Source organism: Trachypithecus francoisi, unplaced genomic scaffold (genome assembly GCF_009764315.1).
Source record: "Trachypithecus francoisi isolate TF-2019V2 unplaced genomic scaffold, Tfra_2.0 Lachesis_group0, whole genome shotgun sequence".
NCBI lineage: Eukaryota > Metazoa > Chordata > Mammalia > Primates > Cercopithecidae > Trachypithecus > Trachypithecus francoisi.
This window is the reverse complement of record NW_022681453.1, coordinates 7,827,489-7,850,702: the sequence shown is the minus strand read 5'-3', so window position 1 is coordinate 7,850,702 and position 23,214 is coordinate 7,827,489. Positions and strand designations below refer to the sequence as shown.

The following is a 23,214-nucleotide window of genomic DNA, read 5'->3' as shown; positions in this document are numbered from 1 at the left end:
ACTCCTGTAATCCCAGCACTTTGGGAGGCCAAGACAGGAGGATCATTTGAAGTCAGGAGTTCAAGTCCAGCCTGGCCAATATGGTGAAACCCCATCTCTACTAAAAATACAAAATTAGCTGGCTGTGGTGGCCAGCACCTATAATCCCAGCTACTTGGGAGGCTGAGGAAGGAGAATTGCTTGAACTTAGGAGGCAGAGGTTACAGTGAGCCAAGATCAAGCCACTGCACTCCAGCTATGGCAGTGGCAGAAGATTTTAATTAGGAAACAAAGCTTAGCAGGACAGGAGAGCCAGAGAAGTGACGGGGAAGCTACAGGTTACAACAGATTTGTGAATTCAGCCAAGCACAGTGGTGGCAGGGCCTAGCTGCTACAAAGAAGACATGTTTTAGACAAATACTCATGTGTATGGGCAAAAAACTCGAGGACTGTATTTGTGACTAATTGTGCAACAGGTTAGTTTCTGTTCTGTGGAAAGTGTAAAGCATTCCAACAAAGCGTTTTAATGTAGATTTCTTTTTTTTTTTTTGCACCTATGCTGTTGATTGCTAAATGTAATAGTCTGATCGTGACGCTGAATAAATGTCTTTAAAAAAAAAAAAAGAAAACAAAAGATTTGTTAGTAAGTGTAAGTTACTTGAAATTACTGCAGTTGGTTCTAATTATGCCAATCTACTGTAATGTTAACATGACTAATTTGAAAGTAAATTTAGCTACTACTTAATAAAAATGAAAACAAGATATTTCATTAATGTTTTATTTAGAGAATCACTTTGAGCAATTAAATAACCATTTATCTAAAAGATATTTCAAATATATTCCAAATACTTAAAACACTGCATAAATACTAAGGTTTAACACACATCTTTTAACAAATTAACCAAATATAACTACCAGTTCAGATATATTCAAAACACACAATACAAAACTATCAAAGCTAATGCTAGATATTCCAAAAGTGGTAACAGAAATGATTGTGTGCTGTGTATTTTTAATTTAAACCTGAACATGGGCACAATAATTTCATAAAGATCTCAACAATGACAGCTCTCAACATTGAGTATTTTTTCCAATTTTACACTAATTCTTGCAAAGGCAATATCTGGGAACAATAGATATAGACTCATCAATATAATCTGACAGTGGTAATTTATCAATTTACCAAATATGCCACTTTCTTTTTTTTTTTTTTGAGGACGGAGTTTCGCTCTTGCGCCTAGACTGGAGTGCGATGGCACAATCTCGGCTCACCACAACCCCTGCCTCATGGGTTCAAGATTCTCCTGCCTCAGCCTCCCTGAGTAGATGGGATTACAGGCATAGGCCACCACGCCTGGCTAATTTTGTATTTTTAGTAGAGATGGGGTTTCTCCATGTGGGTCAGGCTGGTCTCAAACTCCTGACCTCAGGTGATCTGCCTGCCTTGGGATTACAGATGTGAGCCACCACGCCTGGCCTGCGTCTCACTCTATTGACCAGGCTGGAGAATAGTGGCGCAATCTCAGCTCACTGCAACTTCCCTCTCCCAGGTTCAACGGATTCTCCTGCCTCAGCCTCCCAAGTAGCTGGGATTATAAGAGCCCACCACCATGCCCGGCTGATTTGTGTATTTTCAGTAGAGACAGGGTTTCACCATGTTGGCCAGGCTGGTCTCAAACTCCTGACCTCAAGCAATTCTCCTGAGTCTCCCAAACTAATTGGATTACAGGTGTGAGCCAACACGCCTGGTTCAAATATGCCACTTTCTTAAATATCATTTTTTTTCCCAATCTTATATTTCTCTAATTTTTTAGGGGCAGGTGATAAAAAAAATTTCAATTTCACTAGCTCTGACTATAAAATTAAACTTTTCCAACATTTAAGATCATTTCAAGGAAAATAAGCATAGGCTTTAATATTTATATTAGTGACTGATTAATTGTAGCTGACTAGGGTATTAAATTTTAGAAACTTAAGATAATTCCCACCAGGTGCAGTGGCTCATACCTGTAATCCCAGCACTTTGGGAGGCCAAGGTTGGTGGATCACGAGGTCAGGAGTTTGAGACCAGCCTGACCAACATGGTGAAATCCCATCTGCACTATATTAAAAAAGTAGCCAGGCGTGGTGGCAGGCACCTGTAATCCCAACTAATGGAGAGGCTGAGGCAGGAGAATCACTTGAACCTGGCAGGCAGAGGTTGCAGGGAGCCCTCAAGATCATGCCACTGCACTCCAGCCTGGGCGACAGAGCAAAGCTCCATCTCAAAAAAAAAAAAAAAAAAAAAAGAACGAAATTTAAGATAATTCTTAAGGATTATACCTGCTGCTGTACCTTGTGCATTTTAGTCATGACATTTAATCATTATTCTTCACACAAAATTGTTATAGTTACATTGTCTATAATGACAATAAAAAAACTATTAAACTGTAGCAACCTTTTTCTAAATGATTCAAGACTTCATTTGAGCTATGCAAATTAATATTGCTGATATTTAAATATGATCTCTTTCATTACACATTTGGGCAAAATTTTTTTAGAGTAAAGGTGGTAAGTCAGAATTTTCTTTCTTTTTTTTTTTAATTAAAAACAGAGATGCGGTCTCCTTGGTCTCAAACTCCTGAGCTCAAGCAATCCTCCTACCTTGGCATCTCAAAGTGTTGGGATTAAAGGTATGAGCCACTACACCCAGCCCATACACTTTTCATTTACTATATAAAGTCTTTTTCTCCTACAAAATATCCATTCTCCTTCCCCAAAATAAACAAGGCACCTTAAAGGCAATCTTTATAATCCATAGTCAAATAACAGTTTTTATTCACTTAAGCAGGAGGGAATGAGTTCAGTACATTAATTAGTCTGCCCTGCTGTAAGACTTGCCTCCTCCAAAACAGAATTCCAGGAAGGAAAATAAGTTATCCATGCCCATTCTACCTTGCTAACAAATTGGGGGAGTAACATGAAGACTCTAATAGTGGTTTGACTGGTAGAAAATGAAAGAGCTCTCAGTCCCAAATCAAATGGTGATTACATAAAAAATCTGGCATTGTCAAATCAGGCAGATTTGAGTCAGGTGCGGTGGCTCACGCCTGTAATCCCAGCACTTTCGGAGGCCAAGGCGGGAAGATCATCTAAGGTCAGGAGTTTTGAGATCAGCCTGGCCAACATGGCAAAACCCCATCTCTACCAAAAATATAAAAATAAGCCGAGCGTTGTGGTGCACATCTGTAGTCTCAGCTACTTGGGAGGCTGAGGCAGGAGAATCGCGTGAACCCAGGACGCGGAGGTTGCAGTGAGCCGAGATTGCACCATTGCACTCCGGCTTGGGCGACAGAGTCAGACTCCATCTCAAAAAAATAACAAAAGAAAATAAAGTAAAAAGAACATGGTCTGCAACAGGTGTATTTTGTTTTGTTTTTGTTTGTTTGTTCTTGAGATGGAGTCTTGCTCTGTCGCCCAGGCTGAAGTGCAGTGGCACAATGTCAGCTCACTGTAACCTCCACCTCCCAGGCTCAAGCGATTCTCCTGCCTCAGCTTCCCTAGTAGCTGGGATTACAGTCGTGTGCCACCATGCCTGGCTAAGTTTTAGTAGAGGCGGGGTTTCACCATGTTGGCCAGGCTGGTCTCAAACTCCTGACCTCAAGTGATCCGCCCACCTCGGCCTCCCAAAGTGTTGGGATTACAGGCATAAGCCACCATGCCCAGCCTGCAATAGGTATTCAAAAATTCTCCCTAAGAGAAAATAATTGTGCCTTGCTGTCTACCAAAGGCATTGGTTAAAAAAAAGTCTCAGCAGTTACAATGTACAGTATCACCTTCCCTTCTGTAACCAAAATGCTTCTTATTAAATATATGAATGCTAGTTATCAGATTATTTTAAAAGTTTATTTTCTTTCTCTAATAATAAGGTAAAATACATTTTGGAAATCTGCATGGAATGTTCCTAACAAGTTATTTCTTTCATTTTAGCAGGGTCTATGGTATACAGCTTTAGCCATTCTTTCAATTTCTTGGAAGCACAGGATTCTCCAAAATACAAAAATAAAATTTTCAGCTTTTACATCAAATAATGGTCTCAACCATTTAATACAAAGCAACATACTTTCTCAGGTTTCTGTTAATAAGGCAAAATAAAAGTCACTCAGAAAAAAAGGTTAAATGACTAAGATTTCTCTTTTGTAGGATATAATTCACCCTTATGGTTTCTCTTCTACCATTAATGTCTTACATACTCTAATTCCTTCAAAGTTTCAAGTTCAATACAGTACAACATATGCAGAGATTTTATAGTTTTTATCATAGTTTTTTTTTCAACATTGTTTTCAGGATGCTTTAAACATTTTTACAACTATTACCTCAGATTTGTGATTATGACTCATAGTACAGTCCACTTTCTTTTTTTTATTTTTATTTTTATTTTTTTTTGAGGCGGAGTCTCGCTCTGTCGCCCGGACTGGAGTGCAGTGGCCAGATCTCAGCTCACTGCAAGCTCCGCCTCCCGGGTTTACGCCATTCTCCTGCCTCAGCCTCCTGAGTAGCTGGGACTACAGGCGCCCGCCACCTCGCCCGGCTCGTTTTTGTATTTTTAGTAGAGATGGGGTTTCACCGTGTTAGCCAGGATGGTCTCGATCTCCTGACCTCGTGATCCGCCCATCTCGGCCTCCCAAAGTGCTGGGATTACAGGCTTGAGCCACCGCGCCCGGCATACAGTCCACTTTCAAAACCATGATTTTTGGATTATGGCCCATCCAAGATTTTACTCTGCTCAGAAAAAGAAAAAAAAAATTACATATCCAGAGTTTCACAAGCAATTCAGGGTTTTTCCCACAGACACCTAGATTAGAAAAACCTTGCAATAAAGGGGTGAAATCCAACAATTACTTTAGATTTCAAAGGTTTAATATTTTAAAAAAATTGAGAAATCGGCCGGGCGCGGTGGCTCAAGCCTGTAATCCCAGCACTTTGGGAGGCCGAGACGGGCGGATCACAAGGTCAGGAGATCGAGACCATCCTGGCTAACACGGTGAAACCCCGTCTCTACTAAAAAGTACAAAAAACTAGCCGGGCAAGGTGGCGGGTGCCTGTAGTCCCAGCTATTCAGGAGGCTGAGGCAGGAGAATGGCGTGAACCCGGGAGGCGGAGATTGCAGTGAGCTGAGATCCGGCCACTGCACTCCAGCTTGGGCGACAGAGCGAGACTCCGTCTCAAAAAAAAAAAAAAAAAAAAAAAAAAAAAAAAAAAAAAAAAAAAAAAATTGAGAAATCTAAGGTGTTGAATAAACTTTTTAACGACTTATCAGGCAAAATTAAAATATTTATCAAGGGCAGGGCACAGTGGCTTACGCCTGTAATCCCAGCATTTTGAGAGGTCAAGGCAGGAAGATTGCTTGAAGCTATGAGTTTGGGACTAGCCTGGAAAATACAGCGGACCCCACCTCTATAAAAAATTATTATTTTATTAGCTGGGCACAGTAGTGTGTGCCTATAGTCCCAGCTACCAGAGAGGCTGAAGTGGAAAGATCCTTTTTTGTTGTTGAGACAGGGTCTTGCTCTGTCACCCAGACAGGAGTGCAGTAGCACAATCACTGCTCACTGAAGCCTTGACCTCCTGGGTTCAAGCAACCCTCCCGCCTCAGCTTCCAAGTAGCTGGGACTACTGCTGTGTACCACCATGCCTGGATAATTAAAAAAAAAAAAAGTCATAAAGATGGGTTCTTACTACATTGACCAGGTTGGTCTTGAACTCTTGACGTCAAGTGATCCTCCTGCCTCGGCCTCCTAAAGTGTGATTACAGGCATGAGCCACAGCACCCAGCCTAAGGAAGATCCCTTGAGCCTAGGAGTTTGAGGTTACAGTAAGCTATGATTGCATCACTGTACTCCAGCTTGGGCAAAACTGAGACCATGTCTCTAAAAATAGTAATAACAATAATAAAATAAAATAAAGTATTTACAATGGAAGGAGTCTGTGGTATTACTTTTAGGTAATCTTAGAAGAACTTTTCAAACTCAGATGTATATATGTGGCAACCATTACGCATATGGAGATACTGACAGAGAGAGAAAAATATTCAATCTATTATTAGCCAGTAAACATATGATGCATTAACTGGAGGAGTTAAAAGTCCATACTTGAAGGTAGTGTTTATCAGGATCAATCAATCAAGAAAAACACCCACACATAAAAACAGGGTATTTTTTAGTACTACTGATTTACAGTAAACAGATCCTCAGATTTAGGTAGATCATTTTTACATGCCATTAGTGATCAATGTATGCAACACAGTTGCACATAGCTATTATTTTGGCATGCATTACAAACATGTATTCAAATTACCAGTAACTATAATTTTTTGTGTTTATTTCTAGGGCAACTTAATTAATGGCTTTCACCTTAAAGGCTTAAAATGTTTTAAAACTTCAAGTCATTAAAGATGTACTGACATTAACTATGTTTGAAGTCTGGGTGCAGTGGCTTATGCCTGTAATCCCAGCACTTTGGGAGGCTGAGGTGGGTGGATCACTTGAGGTCAGGAGTTCAAGACCAGACTGGCCAACATGGTGAAACCCCACCTCTACTAAAAATACAAAAATTAGCCAGGTGTGGTGATGTGCGCCTGTAGTCCCAGCTACTCAGGAGGCTGAGGCAGGAGAATTGCCTGAACCTAGGAGGCAAAGGTTGCAGTGAGCCGAGATTGCACCACTGCACTCCAGCTTGGACAACAGAGCGAGACTGTTTCAATTAAGAAAAAACAAACAACAACAACAAAAAACTATGTTTGAAAGTATGTATAATTTGTAATAATATAAATGGGAAGAAATAAAAGGTTATTTTGGCAATCTGAGTTTCTTAATCCAAAAATTAAAAATCAAAACACATTTCATATGTAAGAGTTAAGTGGGTTTTTTCTTTATTAATACATGATAATGGACAACCATGTGACAAAGTACTGCAGTGTATGGTTTGGTGGCGTCTCCTTGCCTCTAGGATGGGATTTTTTCCAGGTGATTCTTCAGGATCTGACACTGATGCCCAACACAGGCTTTTTAATGGCAATGCATGAGTTTTAGAGGTCACTGCCCCATCTTTCTTCAGGTGCTGTGTGCCATTTTCTCCCACTCATTTTATCCTCCATTACTTATAAAAACCCCACTCTAAAATTCAGCCTATGTTATAAAATTAACATAATCAGGAGTTAGTACACATTGTTCCACAATGATAAAATTAAGACTCATAATGTACTATCTTGTTTGCTCTAACTTTTGAAGGATTTCTATACTCTCTAAAGAGTCAGAGCAATACATAACACCTTATCACTGGGTGTATATAATATGCTGGGAATTACTAAAGTACTCAAAAGCTTAATTTTCTTGGAATAGCAACTGTCCACTGAAAATTACAGTATTCAAACAAAAGGTTATGTGTTAATAAATGAAAATACAGTACCTGATTTGGCATAAATTGTGAGATCTTCTTCACTAGTAAAGTGCTTAATTAAGAAACATTTTCCCACTATTAATTTGTCAGAGGCACAAAATATCTTTGTGTCTCTCTTTAAAGTATTAGTTTTTTAAATTATGGTACTGTCCATTTAAATTTTACTTAATCAGAAAGCTTTACTGTTTTTTTTTCCTCTCAGCAATTAAAAAAAAAAACTACTTGAAGAATAACATTTAATTTTTATTTTCAAAATGTTGCCATAAACATACATCCAACACTGAATTTGATCCCCTCCATTGGCTGTCTGTGTGCCATGAAGCACTTGTGACAGAAAACATATGTAAGCTTAGGGTAAAAGTTTATAAGGAATCAAAATATCTTCCAAAAAGAGGGGGTAGGGACAAGAGTAATCAATAAGTTTAAAAATCATAACTTTCATTTTATAAAAAATAGTTTGAATAATTTTCTTATAAATCTTTAATGCTTACAAAAGCAGGAAATACATTTAAAATAGTCTTTTTAACACAGATTCATTAGTACAATATGGTCATAAGAAAAATAACAACTAAAATGATATTTCAGTAGTCTATATTCTCTTCTCAGCAAATTCCACATAAAATTTAACTAATTTACAATTCAAAATAACATTTTAACTGCCAACAATGTCAGACTACTTGTGGTTAGTACCTGAATATCAAGTTCTTCTCCATTTTATATATTGTACCACAATTTTAAATACAGATCCAGCAGTTATAGGTACTAATAACTATACTTAACTACATGGTTACCACCCATGACTACTGCATTGTAGCTTAAAACATGCTTTAGTCAGTAAATTTAAAAGATATAAATCAAATAACGAGGCCAGAAAAGTTGTTTTAGAATTTCCTGACCTTAAGTAAACTTGAAACACATGGACAAGGCAAAGAAAAATTATGATCAAATATACAGAGAGGTTTCTATTTTTTCAACCATTTGGCATTTTATATTATTAATTTCGCTGTTTAAAATAGTATTTTATATTCCTGTGCACTGATTATCACTGCTCTCCGAATTAAAACTAAACTACAATTACCTTTCTAGAATGTCCAGTAGTGTATATATTAATTGCTCCTTTTGCATTTCCATGAAGTTGATCCTTCATCCTGTAACTTCTTAAATTTTGGACCAAGAAAGAACCACCAACCAAATCCAATGAAAACACAAATAATGGACTCCACATAATAACCATCCAGGGCTGTAACACATGAGCCACCCAGTTTTTTGCAAAGCTGTAAAAATAAAACTATAATAAATAATCTACAATTTCAAAATGGAAGTATTCAGCAATTAACATGCTTCTACTTTATAACTAATTAATCAAAATATATTTTTCTTAAAACATTTCAGTATTTCACTGAATTCCAATGACAAAATATGTTAATGTATCTTAATCTCTCTAATGCTACTAACAGGATTAACAACAATATTCAGTTCTTGCTGTAAACAATACTCATTTTCTTTTTTGAGGCAGAGTCTCACTTGTTGCCCTAGCTGGAATGCAGTGGTGTGATAAGGGCTCACTGCAATCTCTGGCTCCTGGGCTCAAGCAATCCTCTCACCTCAGCCTTCTGAGTAGCTAAGACCATAGGCGTGCACCACAATGTCCCGTTAATTTCTATATTTTTTGTAGAGATGGTGTTTCACCATGTTGCCCAGGGTGGTCTTGAACTCCTGGGCTAAAGCAATCTGCCTGCTTCAGCCTCTCAAAATGCTGGAATTACAGGTGTGAGCCACCACACCCAGCTAAATATCTATTTTCTTTTTCTTTTTCTTTTTTTTTTTTTTTAGAGACGGAGTCCCGTTCTGTCGCCCAGGCTGGAGTACAGTGGTGCGATCTCAGCTCACTGCAACCTCCGCCTCCCAGTTTTGCAATTCTCCTGCCTCAGCCTCTTGAGTAGCTGGGACTACAGGCACACACTGCCACGTCTGGCTAATTTTTTGTATCTTAGTAGAGACGGGGTTTCACTGTGTTGCCCAAGTTGGTGTTGAACTCCTGAGCTCAGGCAATCCACCCACCTCAGCCTACCAAAGTGCTAAGAATACAGGCGTGAGCCACTGCACCTGGCCCGAATATCTATTTTCACGATGTAGCTTTCATATTCGGAAATGTGAAGAGATTTCCAGTCCATCTAATCTAGAAGTAGACTAATGTCACTTTGAAAGAATTCATCAACAAACCACTCACTATTCAGGTTTAGTTATAACTGTTATATGAATAGCCAATGGACATTCCCTTTTTCTATCACTACAAAACTTAAGCTATTAATTATGCATTTATTTATTTATTCATTCATTTATTTTTGAGACAGAGTCTCGCTGTGTCACCCAGGCTGGAGTGCAGTGGCGTGATCTCGGCTCACTGCAACCTCCATCTCCTGGGTTCCCGCCATTCTCCTGCCTCAGCCTCCCAAGTAGCTGGGACTACAGGCGCCCACTACCACACCCGGCTAATTTTTTGTTATTTTTAGTAGAGACGGTGTTTCACTGTGTTAGCCAAGATGGTCTCCATCTCTTGACCTTGTGATCTGCCGGCCTCAGCCTCCCAAAGTGCTGAGATTACAGGCGTGAGCCACCGCGCCCAGCCTTAATTATGCATTTGTATAGTGCCTGCTGTGTAGGATAGTGATCCTTAAGGTGGGGGAAAAAGAGATTGCCTCTCCTTTACTGAGAAACGCCTTTAAGAGAACTAGTCTTGCTGATTTGAATTATTATAACCCTCAGCCTTGATGTGAAAGAAAAAGTATATGTAGATTTCTATACCAGAACCTATGGACAGATATGATTTTTAAAAAAGACATAGTATTTCTAGAGGCAAAACAAAGATATTATTTTTTAGTATTAGCTTAATGTTATCTAAAATTAAAACATACTTACCTCAACAGCATCAGGTGTTCGACAATTCTGGTTTGATGCTCCTACACACTCTTTTACTGTGAGGGGATCTACAAGCCAAAGAGCTACTGTAGAAGGCCAGTTTCCTCCCAGATTGGACACAGTATTTAAAAGGGTCATGTATGTTCCTCCAATAAGTGGATCACTAACCTTTGCATTGAAAGCCATTATAGAAACATACATGCTGTACACTGTAACCTACAGGAAAAACGTAAAACATCTTTAGTATGATTATAAAGCTTATAAAGCTACAGTCTAAATTAAGAACATCAAAATCATAAACCTGAAAATTAATTTTCATGATATTTATTGAACTCAATTCAACAAATACTCATCAAGCACCTACTATAGGCCAGGCTTTAAGATCACAGCAATACTGGCCGGGCGCGGTGGCTCAAGCCTGTAATCCCAGCACTTTGGGAGGCCGAGACGGGCGGATCGCGAGGTCAGGAGATCGAGACCATCCTGGCTAACACGGTGAAACCCCGTCTCTACTAAAAAATACAAAAAACTAGCCGGGCGACGAGGCGGGCGCCTGTAGTCCCAGCTACTCGGGAGGCTGAGACAGGAGAATGGCGTGAACCGGGAGGCGGAGCTTGCAGTGAGCTGAGAGCCGGCCACTGCACTCCAGCCTGGGCGACAGAGCGAGACTCCGTCTCAAAAAAAAAAAAAAAAAAAAAAAAAAAAAAAAAAACAGATCACAGCAATACAAAGATGTGACCTTGGTCCCTCTGTGACACTGAAGAATTTATTCTAGGTTGGAAAATAGGGAATAAATAATTATAAATAGAGCAAGTATTGTAAATAGAAGTGCACACATTGTGTTACTGGAGCATAAATATAAATGAGATTAATTATACTACAAGTAGTCAAGAAAGACACCACAGAGAAAATGTTAGATGAGGTGGCATTAAAGGATGCATAATGCACACAGCAAAATGCAAAACCTCATATTTGTACTGTACCTAAATATATATCATATATTGCACGTGTATATATACGTATTTATATGTATGCATTTATTACACATATAAATACTCAAATATTTAAAGAAATAGGAATATATATATTTTCTCCTACATATACACAAGAAAAGTATTTCAAAATTTATGTGACACAAGAACAGAAAACCAAACACCACATGTTCTCACTCATAGGTGGGAACTGAACAATGAGATCACTTGGACTCGGGAAGGGGAACATCACACACTGGGGCCTATCATGGGGAGGGGGGAGGAGGGAGGGATTGCATTGGGGAGTTATACATGATATAAATGATGAATTGATGGGTGCTGACGAGTTGATGGGTGCAGCATACCAACATGGCATAAGTATACATATGTAACAAACCTGCACGTTATGCACATGTACCCTAGAACTTAAAGTATAATAAAAAAAATTAAATTAAATTAAATTAAAAAAAAAATTTATGTGACAAACTGGAGAAAAACATCCTTAAGAGGCAAAAAGTACTTAAAAGGCAAGAAATAACCTTTAATTTAGAAAGATGGAAACAAACTGTGTTTCCATAATGGTATTCCTTTGAATATTGTTTTTGGGGGTGTTCACAGAAAAAGGAGTTCCAAAGTCAAATAAGACTGAAAGACATTAACTTACACAAAATTGGTTCATTTCATTGTATGCCTTTTGAAATCTTTACAACGTAAACTCCTTGAGGGCAGGGATTTTGGCGTGATTTATTCATTTACATATCAGTACTCAGAATGGTTTCTGGCAGGGAATAGGTGTTCACTTAGTAATTGTTGAAGAAGCTGGGTGCAGTGGCTCACGCCTATAATCCCAGCACTTTGGGAGGCCAAGGCGGGTGGATAATCTGAGGTTAGGAGTTCAAGACCAGCCTGGCCAATGTGGTGAAACCCCGTCTCTACTAAAAATACAAAAATTAACTGGGTGCAGTGGCGCTCACCTGTAATCCCAGCTACTTGGGAGACTGAGGCAGGAGAATCACTTGAACCCGGGAGGCGGAGGTATTACAGTGAGCCGAGTGCCACTGCACTCCAGCCTGGGCAACAGAGTGAGACTCTGTCTCCAAAAAAAAAAAAAAAAAAGTGTTGAAGGACTCATTAAGGCACTACTTACAGAGGGCTTATGTCATACATCATTTCTCGAATTTACTTGGCCTTGTACCTTTTTTCCCCCATAAAGCATCTTGTTATCTCAGTTTCAGTGACTATGCTTCAGGAAATTCTCAAATGAAATACAAAGCTAAATAAATACTTTTTGGGCTATAACCTACCGGTAGAAATACTAAAGCATTGACTAGTTAAAGCACTTCTTCAACCTTCTATTACACGCCTAGCATTAACTAAGCATGTGCAAAGCAGAAAAAAAATTATATTTGGCAGTCTGGCCTCAATAATTTTATAGGCATAGAATTTAGTCAGACATGACCCCCTACGGATTTCTCCTAAATGATTTACTGTATGCACAAAACTACTAAGATTACCTGGTAGTCATATTTTTAGGTTTCAGTTAAAAACTAAGTAATACATTAGCAAATACAACTTTCAAAGGATGTAAGCTAGAAAAATCCAAAGTGACTCAGAAATATGCATTAGCAATAACTGCAGTTAAGTCCCAAAGGTTATTTCTGGGCCTTTGCCATTTACTTGAGTCACTTGCATCCAGAACAAAAAAATCTCATTCTGGGCCAGGCACGGTGGCTCACGCCTGTAATCCCAGCACTTTGGGAGGTTAAGGCGGGTGGATCACCTGAGGTCCGTAGTTCTAGACCAGCCTAACCAATATGGAGAAACCCTGTCTCTACTAAAAAAATACAAAATGAACCAGGCATGGTGGCGCATGCCTGTAATTCCAGCTACTTGGAAGGCTAAGGCAGAAGAACTGCTTGAATCCTGGAGGCAGAGATTGCGGTGAGCCACGATCGCACCATTGCACTCCAGCCTGGGCAACAAGAATGAAACTCTGTCTCAAAGAAAAAAAAAAAAAAAAAGTCTCATTCTGCAACAGCAGCTTAGGCTAGAGCAAAGTGGGAATTCCTTCTTTTAGGGATTACAAACATATTTAAGAAAGAAAGAAAAAGCAGCTTGACACAGCTTTCAAAATCATAAAGAATAAGTCATAACTTTCAATACAGAAGCTAAGCCAGAGCCAGGCATGGTGGCTCACGCCTGTAATCCCAGCACTTTGGGAGCCCAAGTTGGGCAGATCATTTGAGGTCAGGAATTCAATACCAGCCTGGCCAATATGGTGAAACCCTGTCTCTACTAAAAATACAGGCAATTAGCAGGGCGTGGGCAGTGGGCAACCAAGCCAGACTCCGTCTCAAAAAAAAAAAAAAAAAAAAAAAAGCAGAGGCTAAGCCAGAAACTAGGACCCTCTACTATTTCTCAATACTTTCAGAAAGAAAAGATATTAGGAATTCAAGAAATAATGAACTGAAACCTAGGGATAAACTGAGAAATATTTAGCAAGAGTAGAATTTGCTGGCTTTGGAATCAATTCTAAAATGTAACAAATACTTGTTGAATACACTTTTTTTAAATCTTTTGGCCGGGTGCAGTGGCTCATGCCTGTATTCCCAGCACTTTGGGAGGCTGAGGGAGGTGGATCACACGGTCAGGAGTCAAGGCCAGCCTGGCCAATATGGTGGAACCCTAACTCTACTAAAAATACAAAAATTAGACAGGCGTGGTTGCACGTGCCTGTAATCCTAGCTACTCAGGAGGCTGAGTCAGGAGAATCGCTTGAACCTGGGATGCGGAGGTTGCAGTGAGCCAAGATTGCACCACTGCACTTCAGCCTGGGCGACAGAGCAAGACTTCATCTTGGAAAAAAAACAAAAAAGAAAGTCTCTTTCTATGAACCAAACTCACTAAGTGAAAAGTCATAGGGTTTAAAGCCCACCATCAATAATTTATTCAGTGTCAGATTCATGCTTAAATCTTAAAATTTATTATCATTATGTTAAGGCAACTGTATAAAGCTGTCTTCTTTATTTTACACAGAACAGTTTATTTCCTGAGAAAATCACAAGCTTACCTGATGTAAAGCATAACTCAGCAGGACTATGATATAGTAATATATAGGGAATCCCCCTTGATGTTCTACTTTAGGAGTCCACCAAACCAGTAGGGCATATTCTAACCCAAGCAATAATCTATAGAGAAAGAAACATTGAGTTGACTTCCATTTTAGCTTAAGTAACAACAACAACAAAAACAGAAATCCGTGTGCCTACCATATGAAAGAAGCTGAATCTAAACCTGTTAGGAGGTTAAAAAGATAAAAGTGCACATAAATAATATTGAAAAAAGATGCTTTTCAAACCCTTTTCCATATATATAATTCTACACTCAGATATTAGTGATATTGATGAATGTTCCTCATTTTACCCTTTCTTATTTAGTAAGGTTTTATTTCATTTTTACCTGTAGGGCATGGCTTTGTAAAATGTGTTTAATGGCTGGGGACCTGCAGTGTATTTGCTGATAATCAGAGGCAGTATTATCTGCAAAGGAACCATTGGAACTGCCAATAAGGCTAAATGTTCTTTGGGTACTCCCTCTTCTACCAATTTCAGTCCTGTTACAGCATCTGCTGCTGAAAAACCAATCTGCAATATAAAAACAAAAAAGCATTTTAATTCGTGACTTATGAAATATTTTCCTCCATGCATATGTAAGTTCTTCAAGAACCTCAATTTTATTACTGACCCATGACAGTTACAAGTGAGCATCATATTATTATACCTGGTACAACAATCAAGTTATACGAGGTACATTTTGCCTTTTGGTTTTCTAACAACATCAAGTGAAAACAACTGAAAATTCAGTACTGGTAGGGATTGTAGATGGCTATAAATACAATTAAATTTCCACTTCAAAAAGTCCAATCTGTTATAGTAAACAGGGTCAAAAATCCAAATTTACTGATTTGTAAGTTTTAGCTTTAAAAGAACTTAAGCCTTTAATTGACCCAAATAAATCTGGTTAAAATGATGCCATATATATATATATACACTTTTAATGATTTCTGACTGACCATAATAAAATTTCTGAAGTTCATCTTAATGTTTCAAAAGTAATTCTGAGAAAACATATCTGAGAGATTGAATAAAATGAGTGATAAAGTATAGTTAGCTTCATCCTTAAAAACAGCACAAAAAAAGAATAAGAATTAAATTAAGATTATTTAGATAGCCTCAAAGTATCTCCCCATGAGTCAGTTTTTAATTACAAAAGGAAAAATAGTACTTTTACAATAGATTAGAAAAGCAATTAAAGTTAAAAACAACAGTTAAAGGGATAAAGAGACATGATATGGCTTTCAATATAATTCCCTGCAGACATCAAAACATTACTTCTTTGATCTTCCTGCCTCATATACCTGTATAACCTCAACCCAAACAAGAAACATGGGAGAAATGTAACTAGAAGCCCATTCTACAGAATAATTGGCCTGTCTTCTTCAAAAATGTCAAGGATATTAAGGACAATGAAACGTCATACCAACTGAATGCAATGTGTGATCCTAGATTAGATTCCCAACCAGAAAAAAAGTAAAGTTATGAAGACTGCTATTGTGTAAAATTTGGATATGGACTATAATTAGATAATAATATTATATCAATTTAAAATTTCCCGATATTGAGTTGTGGTTTTGTGAGCAGAAAACTTGTTCTTAGGAAATACATACTTAAGGTACTTATGGGTAAAAGTGCACAATGTGTACAAATTACTCTAAAGTATTTCAGAAGACATATGTAATGGATATACATAGAGAAAATCTACAGAATAAGGAAAGTGGAGCTAAATGTTAATAATCAGATAATCTGGATAAAGGATATAAAGGAGTTCTGCCAACACATTTTCAAAAAGTGTGAAATTATATCGATACAGTAAGCAGAAAGAAATTATTTAGGCAGATAGTGAGGGCAAAAGAATCCTTGGCAGAGCTTCCCTTCTAACAAAAAGCAGCCCCCCAAATCATTTCTTCTCTAACAAAGAGCAGTCTGAAAAACTTGAGATGCAAACATAGATAAGCAAGCTGGAAGCTTGCATGGGGGAATGCCAGCAGCTGCACCAACAGAAAAGGGCTACCTGGGAGGCATGTCCACCATGAAAGCTCCATCTTCTCTTTTTTGTTAGCATGTGTACAGTAAAAAAGAAATCGGCAACATGGTGCAGCTCAGGCAGAGAACTCACCTGCATAATAAAAAATTAGGGTGGGGGCTGCCAGAAATTCGTGCCCTATGTAAATGGTGCATCTGGACCTTACCAGTTTTTCAGGCCCTGTTTAAATCAGACACCGCCTCCCCACTAGCTCATCTATAAAACCTCTTGCATTTCACCACAGATCTGGCAACACATTTTTCCAGGATACCTCTCTGTAGCACAGAGCTATTCTCTTTCTCTCGCCTACTAAACTTCTGCTGTTAACCTCACTCTTTGTGTGCCCACGTCCTTGATCTCTGTGGCTGTGAGACAACAAACCTAAGGTACTACCCTAGACCACAAGGCCACTTCAATATCACACAAATATTTAAAAAATAATAATAATAATAAGGCCAGGCGCGGGGGCTCAGGCCTGTAATTCCAGCACTTTGGGAGGCCAAGGTGGGCAGATCATGAGGTCAGGAGATTTGAGACTATCCTGGCCAGCATGGTGAAACTCTATCTCTACTAAAAATACAAAAACTAGCTGGGTGTGGTGGTACACGCCTGTAGTCTCAGCCACTCAGAAGGCTGAGGCAGGAGAATCGCTTGAACCTGGGAGGTGGAGGCTGCAGTGAGATGAGATCACACCACGGCACTCCAGCCTGGTGACAGAGTGAGACTTGGTCTTAAAAAAATAATAAAAAGAAATAAATTATAAATAGTATACATTGTAACTTCTTGGAATAGAGCCAAATTTCACCATAAAAAAATTAAAGGTAACATATATTTCACTTAAGTACAGAAAATAATTTCACTTACATTTTATTTATTCTCTTTGTAAAAATAAGATATACAAACTGACTTTAATGTTTACTTTTAAAATGTTAAAAGTTAAAAGTCTTAAAAGTTATATAGTAGGAGATATTTGTAATACACATATTTAATAAAAGACTCAAATCCAAAATATATTTTAAAAAGTTTGGTCTGCCGGGTGTGGTGGCTCAAGCCTGTAATCCCAGCACTTTGGGAGGCCGAGACGGGCGGATCACGAGGTCAGGAGATCGAGACCATCCTGGCTAACCCGGTGAAACCCCGTCTCTACTAAAAAAATGCAAAAAACTAGCCGGGCGAGGTGGCGGGCGCCTGTAATTCCAGCTACTCGGGAGGCTGAGGCAGGAGAATGGTGTAAACCCGGGAGGTGGAGCTTGCAGTGAGCTGAGATCCGGCCACTGCACTCCAGCCTGGGCGACAGAGCGAGACTCCGCCTCAAAAAACAAAAACAAAAACAAAACAAAACAAAAGGTTGGTCTGGCACAGTGGCTCATGCCTGTAAGCTCAGCACTTTGGGAAGATGAGGTGGGAGGATTGCTTCAGCCCAGAAACTCAAGACCAGTCTGGGCATCATAGTAAGAACTCTTCTCTACAAAAAAAATTTTTTTAATTCACTGGGCATGGTGGTGGCACATGCCTGTACTTGGGCGACTGAGGTGGGAGGATCACTTGAGCCCAGGAGTCAGGCCTGCAATGAGCTGTGATGGTGCCACTGCACTCCAGCCTAGGTGACAGAGACCTCATCTTAAAAAATGAAATCTAAACAGAAACAAAAACTTTACATATTCAAAGAAAAGGGCAACTATGGATATTCAAATGGTCAATAATCATATCAAAAGATGCTCAATTTCTTTTGTCATTAGGGAAATTCAAAATATGGCAATAACAAGATGCCATTACACAACCACCAGAAAGGCTAAAATTAAAAAGATAATATAGGCCGGGCATGGTGGTTCACACCTGTAATCCCAGCACTTTGGGAAGCCAAGGAGGGCAGATCACGCGGTCAGGAGATCGAGAGCATCCTGGCTAACACGGTGAAACCCTGTCTCTACTAAAAATACACAAAATTAGCCGGGCGTGGTGGTGGGCGCCTATAGTCCCAGCTACTCAGGAGGCTGAGGCAGAAGAATGGTGTGAACCCAGGAGGTGGAGCTTGCAGTGAGCCGAGATTGCGCCACTGCACTCCAGCCTGGGGGACAGAGCAAGACTCCGTTTCAAAAAAAAAAAGGATAGTATATGTGTTTTCAAGGATGTGAAACAATCAGAACTCTCTTACACTGCTGGTGGTAGGGAAAATTGGAATAACAACTTTGTAAAACTATTTGGCAGTACATAATACTATGCATTTTACATGAACCAGCAATTCTATTCCTATGTATTTACCAATCAGAAATGTGCACCTATCTTCACCAAAAGTCACATATGTGAATGTTTGTAGAAACACTACTCATAATAGCTCTAAAAACCTGTTGATAGAATGGATAAATTGTGGCATATTCATACAATGAAATACTATACAGTAATGAGATCAACAAACTACTGCTATAAATAAAAATATGGATAAATTGCACAAATACAACATTGAGCAAAAGAACATATGCATCCAACATAAAAATACAGGAGAGATGTTACTGGGGAGAATTTTAAAAGGAGAAAACAGTATTATAGACGTTGTAACTGAAGTACCTCCCTATATATTGCTGCAGACAGTATAAATTAGCATAACCTTTTGAAAAGCAATTCAGCAATCATATCACATTCATTGACCCACTAATTGCCCGCTTAATGATCTACTGGCCAGCCAGGCACAGCGGCTCATACCTGTAATCCCAGCATTTTGAAAGGCAGAGGCAGGCGGATCACATGAGGTCGAGAGTTCAAGACTAGCCTGACAGACATGGAGAAGGCCCGTCCCTACTAAAAATACGAAATTAGCTGGGCATGGTGGCGCATGCCTGTAATCCCAGCTGCTTGGGAGGCTGAGGCAGGAGGAGCTCTTGAACCTGGGAGGCAGAGGTCGTGGTGAGCTGAGATCGCACCATTGCACTCCAGCCCAGGCAACAAGAGTGAAACTCCATCTCAAAAAAATATACATATTTAAAAAAATAATAATAATCTATTGGCCAGCCTGTGTAGCAAAATGAAACCCTCCATCTCTACAGAAAATTTAAAAATTAGTTGGGTGGGCCAGGCGCAGTGGCTCACGCCTATAATCCCAGTACTTTGCGAGGCCTAGGCAGGCAGATTGCCTCAGCTCAGGAGTTTGAGACCAGCCTGACCAAAATGGTAAAACCCTGTCTCTACTAAAAATACAAAAATTAGCGGGCATGGTGGTGCACACCTGTAATCCCAGCTACTCCAGGGGCTGAGGCAGGAGAATCACTTGAACCCAGGAGGAGGAGGTTGCAGTGAGCGGAGATCATACCACTGCACTCCAGCTTGGGCAACAGAGCGAGACTCTGTCTCAAAAAAAAAAAAAAAAATTAGCTGGGTGAGGTGGCAAGCACCTATAGTTCTAGCTACTTGAGAGGCTGAGGTGGGAGTATGACTTAAAGCCAGGAGTTTGAGATTACACTGAGTTATGATCATGCCACAGCACTCCAGCCTAGAAGACAGAGCAAGACATCATCTTAAAAAAAATAAAAAATAGGACGGGTGCGGTGGCTCACACCTGTAATCCTAACACTTTGGGAGGCTGAGGCAAACAGATCACCTGAGGTCAGTAGTTCAAGACCAGCCACTCCTGGCCAACATGGTGAAACTCTGTCTCTACCAAAAATACAAAAATTAGGCCAGGAGTGGTGGCTCATGCCTTTAATCCCAGCACTTTGGGAGGTCAAGGCGGGCAGATCACCTGAAGTCAGGAGTTTGAGACCAGCCTGATCAACATGGAGAAACCCTGTCTCTACTGAAAAAAAATAAAAATAATTAGCCAGGGCCAGGCACGGTGGCTCACGTCTGTAATCCCGGCACTTTGGGAGGCTGAGGCAGGCGGATCAAGAGGTCAGGAGATCGAGACCATCCTGGCTAACACGGTGAAACCCCGTCTCTATTAAAACTACAAAAAATTAGCCGGGAGTGGTGGCGGGCGCCTGTAGTCCCAGCAACTCAGGAGGCTGAGGCAGGAGAACGGCATGAACCCGGGAGGCGGAGCTTGCAGTGAGCCAAGATCGTCACTGCACTCCAGCCTGGGCAACAGAGCGAGACTTTGCCTCAAAAAATAATAATAATAATTACCCAGGCATGGTGATGCATGCCTGTAGTCCCAGCTACCTGGGAGGCTGAGGCAGGAGAATCGCTTGAATCCAGGAGGCAGAGGTTGCAGTGAGCCGAGATCGCGCCATTGCACTCCAGCCTGGGAAACAAAAAACTCGTCTCAAAAAAAAAATTAGCCATTTCACTCTAGCCTGGGCAACAAAGCGAGACTCTGTCTCAAAAAAAAAAAAAAAAAAAAGTTTACTGGAAAGAAATGTCCAGAAAATCAGACTTAAAAGCACAAAAATATTTGCTAGTGCATTTTCATAATTTAAAAACATAAGCAAAACATACGACAGAAAAATGAGTAGATTATAGTAATTTACACACTATATCATGTAGCTACTAAGAAGTATGTTTTCAAATATGTAATACTACAGAAATGTATAAGACAAACAGAAGATAAAAAATTATATGCAGCATGATTCAATTCCACTTTTAAAGTAAATGAGTAAATAGGCCGGGCATGGTGGCTCACGCCTGTAATCCCAGCACTTTGGGAGTCTGAGGCAGGCAGATCACTTGAGGCCAGGAGTTTGAGACCAGCCTGGCCAACATAGTGAAACCCTGTCTCTTCTGAGAATACAAAAATCAATTAGGTATGATGGCGTGTGCCTGTAATCCCAGCTACTAGGGAGGCTGAGGCAGGAGAATTGTTTGAAGGGAGGCAGAGGTTGCACTGAGGGGAGATCGTGCCACTGTACTCCAGCCTAGGCAACAGAGTGAGGTTCAGTCTCAAAATAAAAAAAAAATAAAATATAAAATAAAAGTATATGAGCAAATAAATATATGAAGTATATGTATACACACATACATGCACACACACATATACAGGGAAAAAAGGGAGGTTCAAAGGAAATATACCAAGAAGGTCAATACTGTTGTTTTTTTAAATTAATTAATTAATTTGTTTTTGGGATGGAGTCTCGCTCTGTCACACAGACTGGAGTGCAGTGCACAATCTCGGCTCAAGGCAACCTCCACCTCCTGGGTTCCAGCAATTCTCCTGCCTCATCCTCCTGAGTACCTGGGCTTACAGGCGCCGGCCACCACACCCAGCTAATTTTTGTAATTTTAGTAGAGACGGGGTTTCACCATGTTGGCCAGGCTGGTCTTGAACTCCTGGCCTCAAGAGATCAGCCCATCTTGGCCTCCCAAAGTGGTGGGATTAAAGGCGTGAGCCACCACATCCAGCAAATACTGTATCTTAAATGATAAAAGTATTAAGTGATATAATTAGATAATATTGTTTGGCCAGGTGGGCAGATCAACTGAAGTCAGGAGTTCAAGACCAGCCTGGCCAACAGGGTGAAACTCCGTCTCCATTAAAAATACAAAAAAATTGCCAGGCGTGGTGGCTCATGCCTGTAATCCCAGCGCTCTGGGAGGCCAAGGGTGGATCACCTGTGGTCAGGAGTTCGAGACCAGCCTGACCATGGAGAAACCCCATCTCTACTAAAAATACAAAATTAGCTCAGCCTGTGCCTGTAATCCCAGCTACTTAGGAGGCTGAGGCAGGAGAATCACTAGAACCCGGGAGGCGGAGGTTGCGGTAAGCCGAGATAGGGCCATTGCACTACAGCCTGGGCAACAAGAGTGAAACTCCATCTCAAAATAAACAAAGACAAAACAACTAGCTGGGCATGGTGGGACACACCTGTGGTCCCAGCTGCATGGGAGACTGAGGCAGGGGAATTGCTAGAACCCAGGAGGCAGAGGTTGCAGCGAGCCAAGATTGTGCCACTGCACCCAGCCTGGGAGACAAGAGTGAGACTTTATCTCAAATATATATATATATATAGTTATGCTCCTTGAACTTTTCACATTTTCTGAATTTCCTATTCTTTTTTTTTTTTTCCTTGAGACCCCTGTCTCAAGAGAGAAACAGACCCCTGGCTCTGTTGCCCAGGCTGGAGTGCAGTGGCACAACTATGGCTCACTGTAAACTCCACCTCCCAGACTCAAGCTATCTTCCCAAGTAGCTAGCACTCCAGGCATGTGCCACCACACCCAGATAATTTTTTTATTTTTTGTTTCGCCATATTCAGGCTGGTCTTGAACTCTTCAGCTCAAGAGATCCTCCTGCCTTGGCTTCCCAAAGTGCTGGGATCACAGGCATGAGCCAGCACATCTGGCCTTCTATCATTAAGAGGAAAAAACACTCACTATTTAAAATGAATATAATGAGGCTAAAATGGTTCCTTCAAAGCTGTCAAAAGATAGATGTAAAGTGTTTATATACATAGATTTAAGTACATAAAATGAAAATCCTATAAGATTGCAGATTTTAGAAATATTAACTCTAACACTATCAATAGTTCACTGTAACAAAATATACTTACCTTTATTCTAGCCTAACGTGTTAAAAATATTTTTAGAACTATAAAACTGAGACACCTTAATATAGAATAAAAGTCACCAGTAATCCCCATTTCTCTTACGGTATAATTTTCCTTTCAGTACTTAAATAATTCAATGGATTTTTTAAAAATTGACTTCTAATACTCATATACTTCTGTATCTATCTATCTATCTATCTATCTATCTATCTATCTATCTATTTATTTTTGAGACAGAGACTCACTCTGTTGCTCCAGTTAAGAGTGCCATGGTGCAATCTCGGCTTACTGCA

At 39.9% G+C, this 23,214-nt stretch overlaps 1 protein-coding gene across 3 annotated transcripts in view; it reads right to left on the bottom strand.

Moving 5' to 3' along the window:
- Positions 1-3,850: 3,850 nt before the first annotated feature.
- Positions 3,851-23,214, bottom strand: part of SLC33A1 (solute carrier family 33 member 1) — a 31,413-nt gene continuing 12,049 nt past the window's right edge. Inside the window, exons 3-8 of one of the 3 annotated variants that reach the window (XR_004435485.1) lie at positions 14,766-14,950; positions 14,377-14,494; positions 10,336-10,551; positions 8,495-8,690; positions 4,695-4,740; positions 3,851-4,370 (exon numbers count right to left, since the gene is read on the bottom strand). Coding sequence is in view for 2 of the 3 variants with exons in the window: in XM_033203494.1 (XP_033059385.1) it covers positions 8,523-8,690; positions 10,336-10,551; positions 14,377-14,494; positions 14,766-14,950 (687 nt within the window). In the remaining variant the exon portion in view is untranslated. Of the gene's footprint in view, positions 4,371-4,694; positions 4,741-6,865; positions 8,691-10,335; positions 10,552-14,376; positions 14,495-14,765; positions 14,951-23,214 lie in introns of those variants that run through there. The other 2 variants (XM_033203494.1, XM_033203509.1) reach the window with 2 other exon arrangements.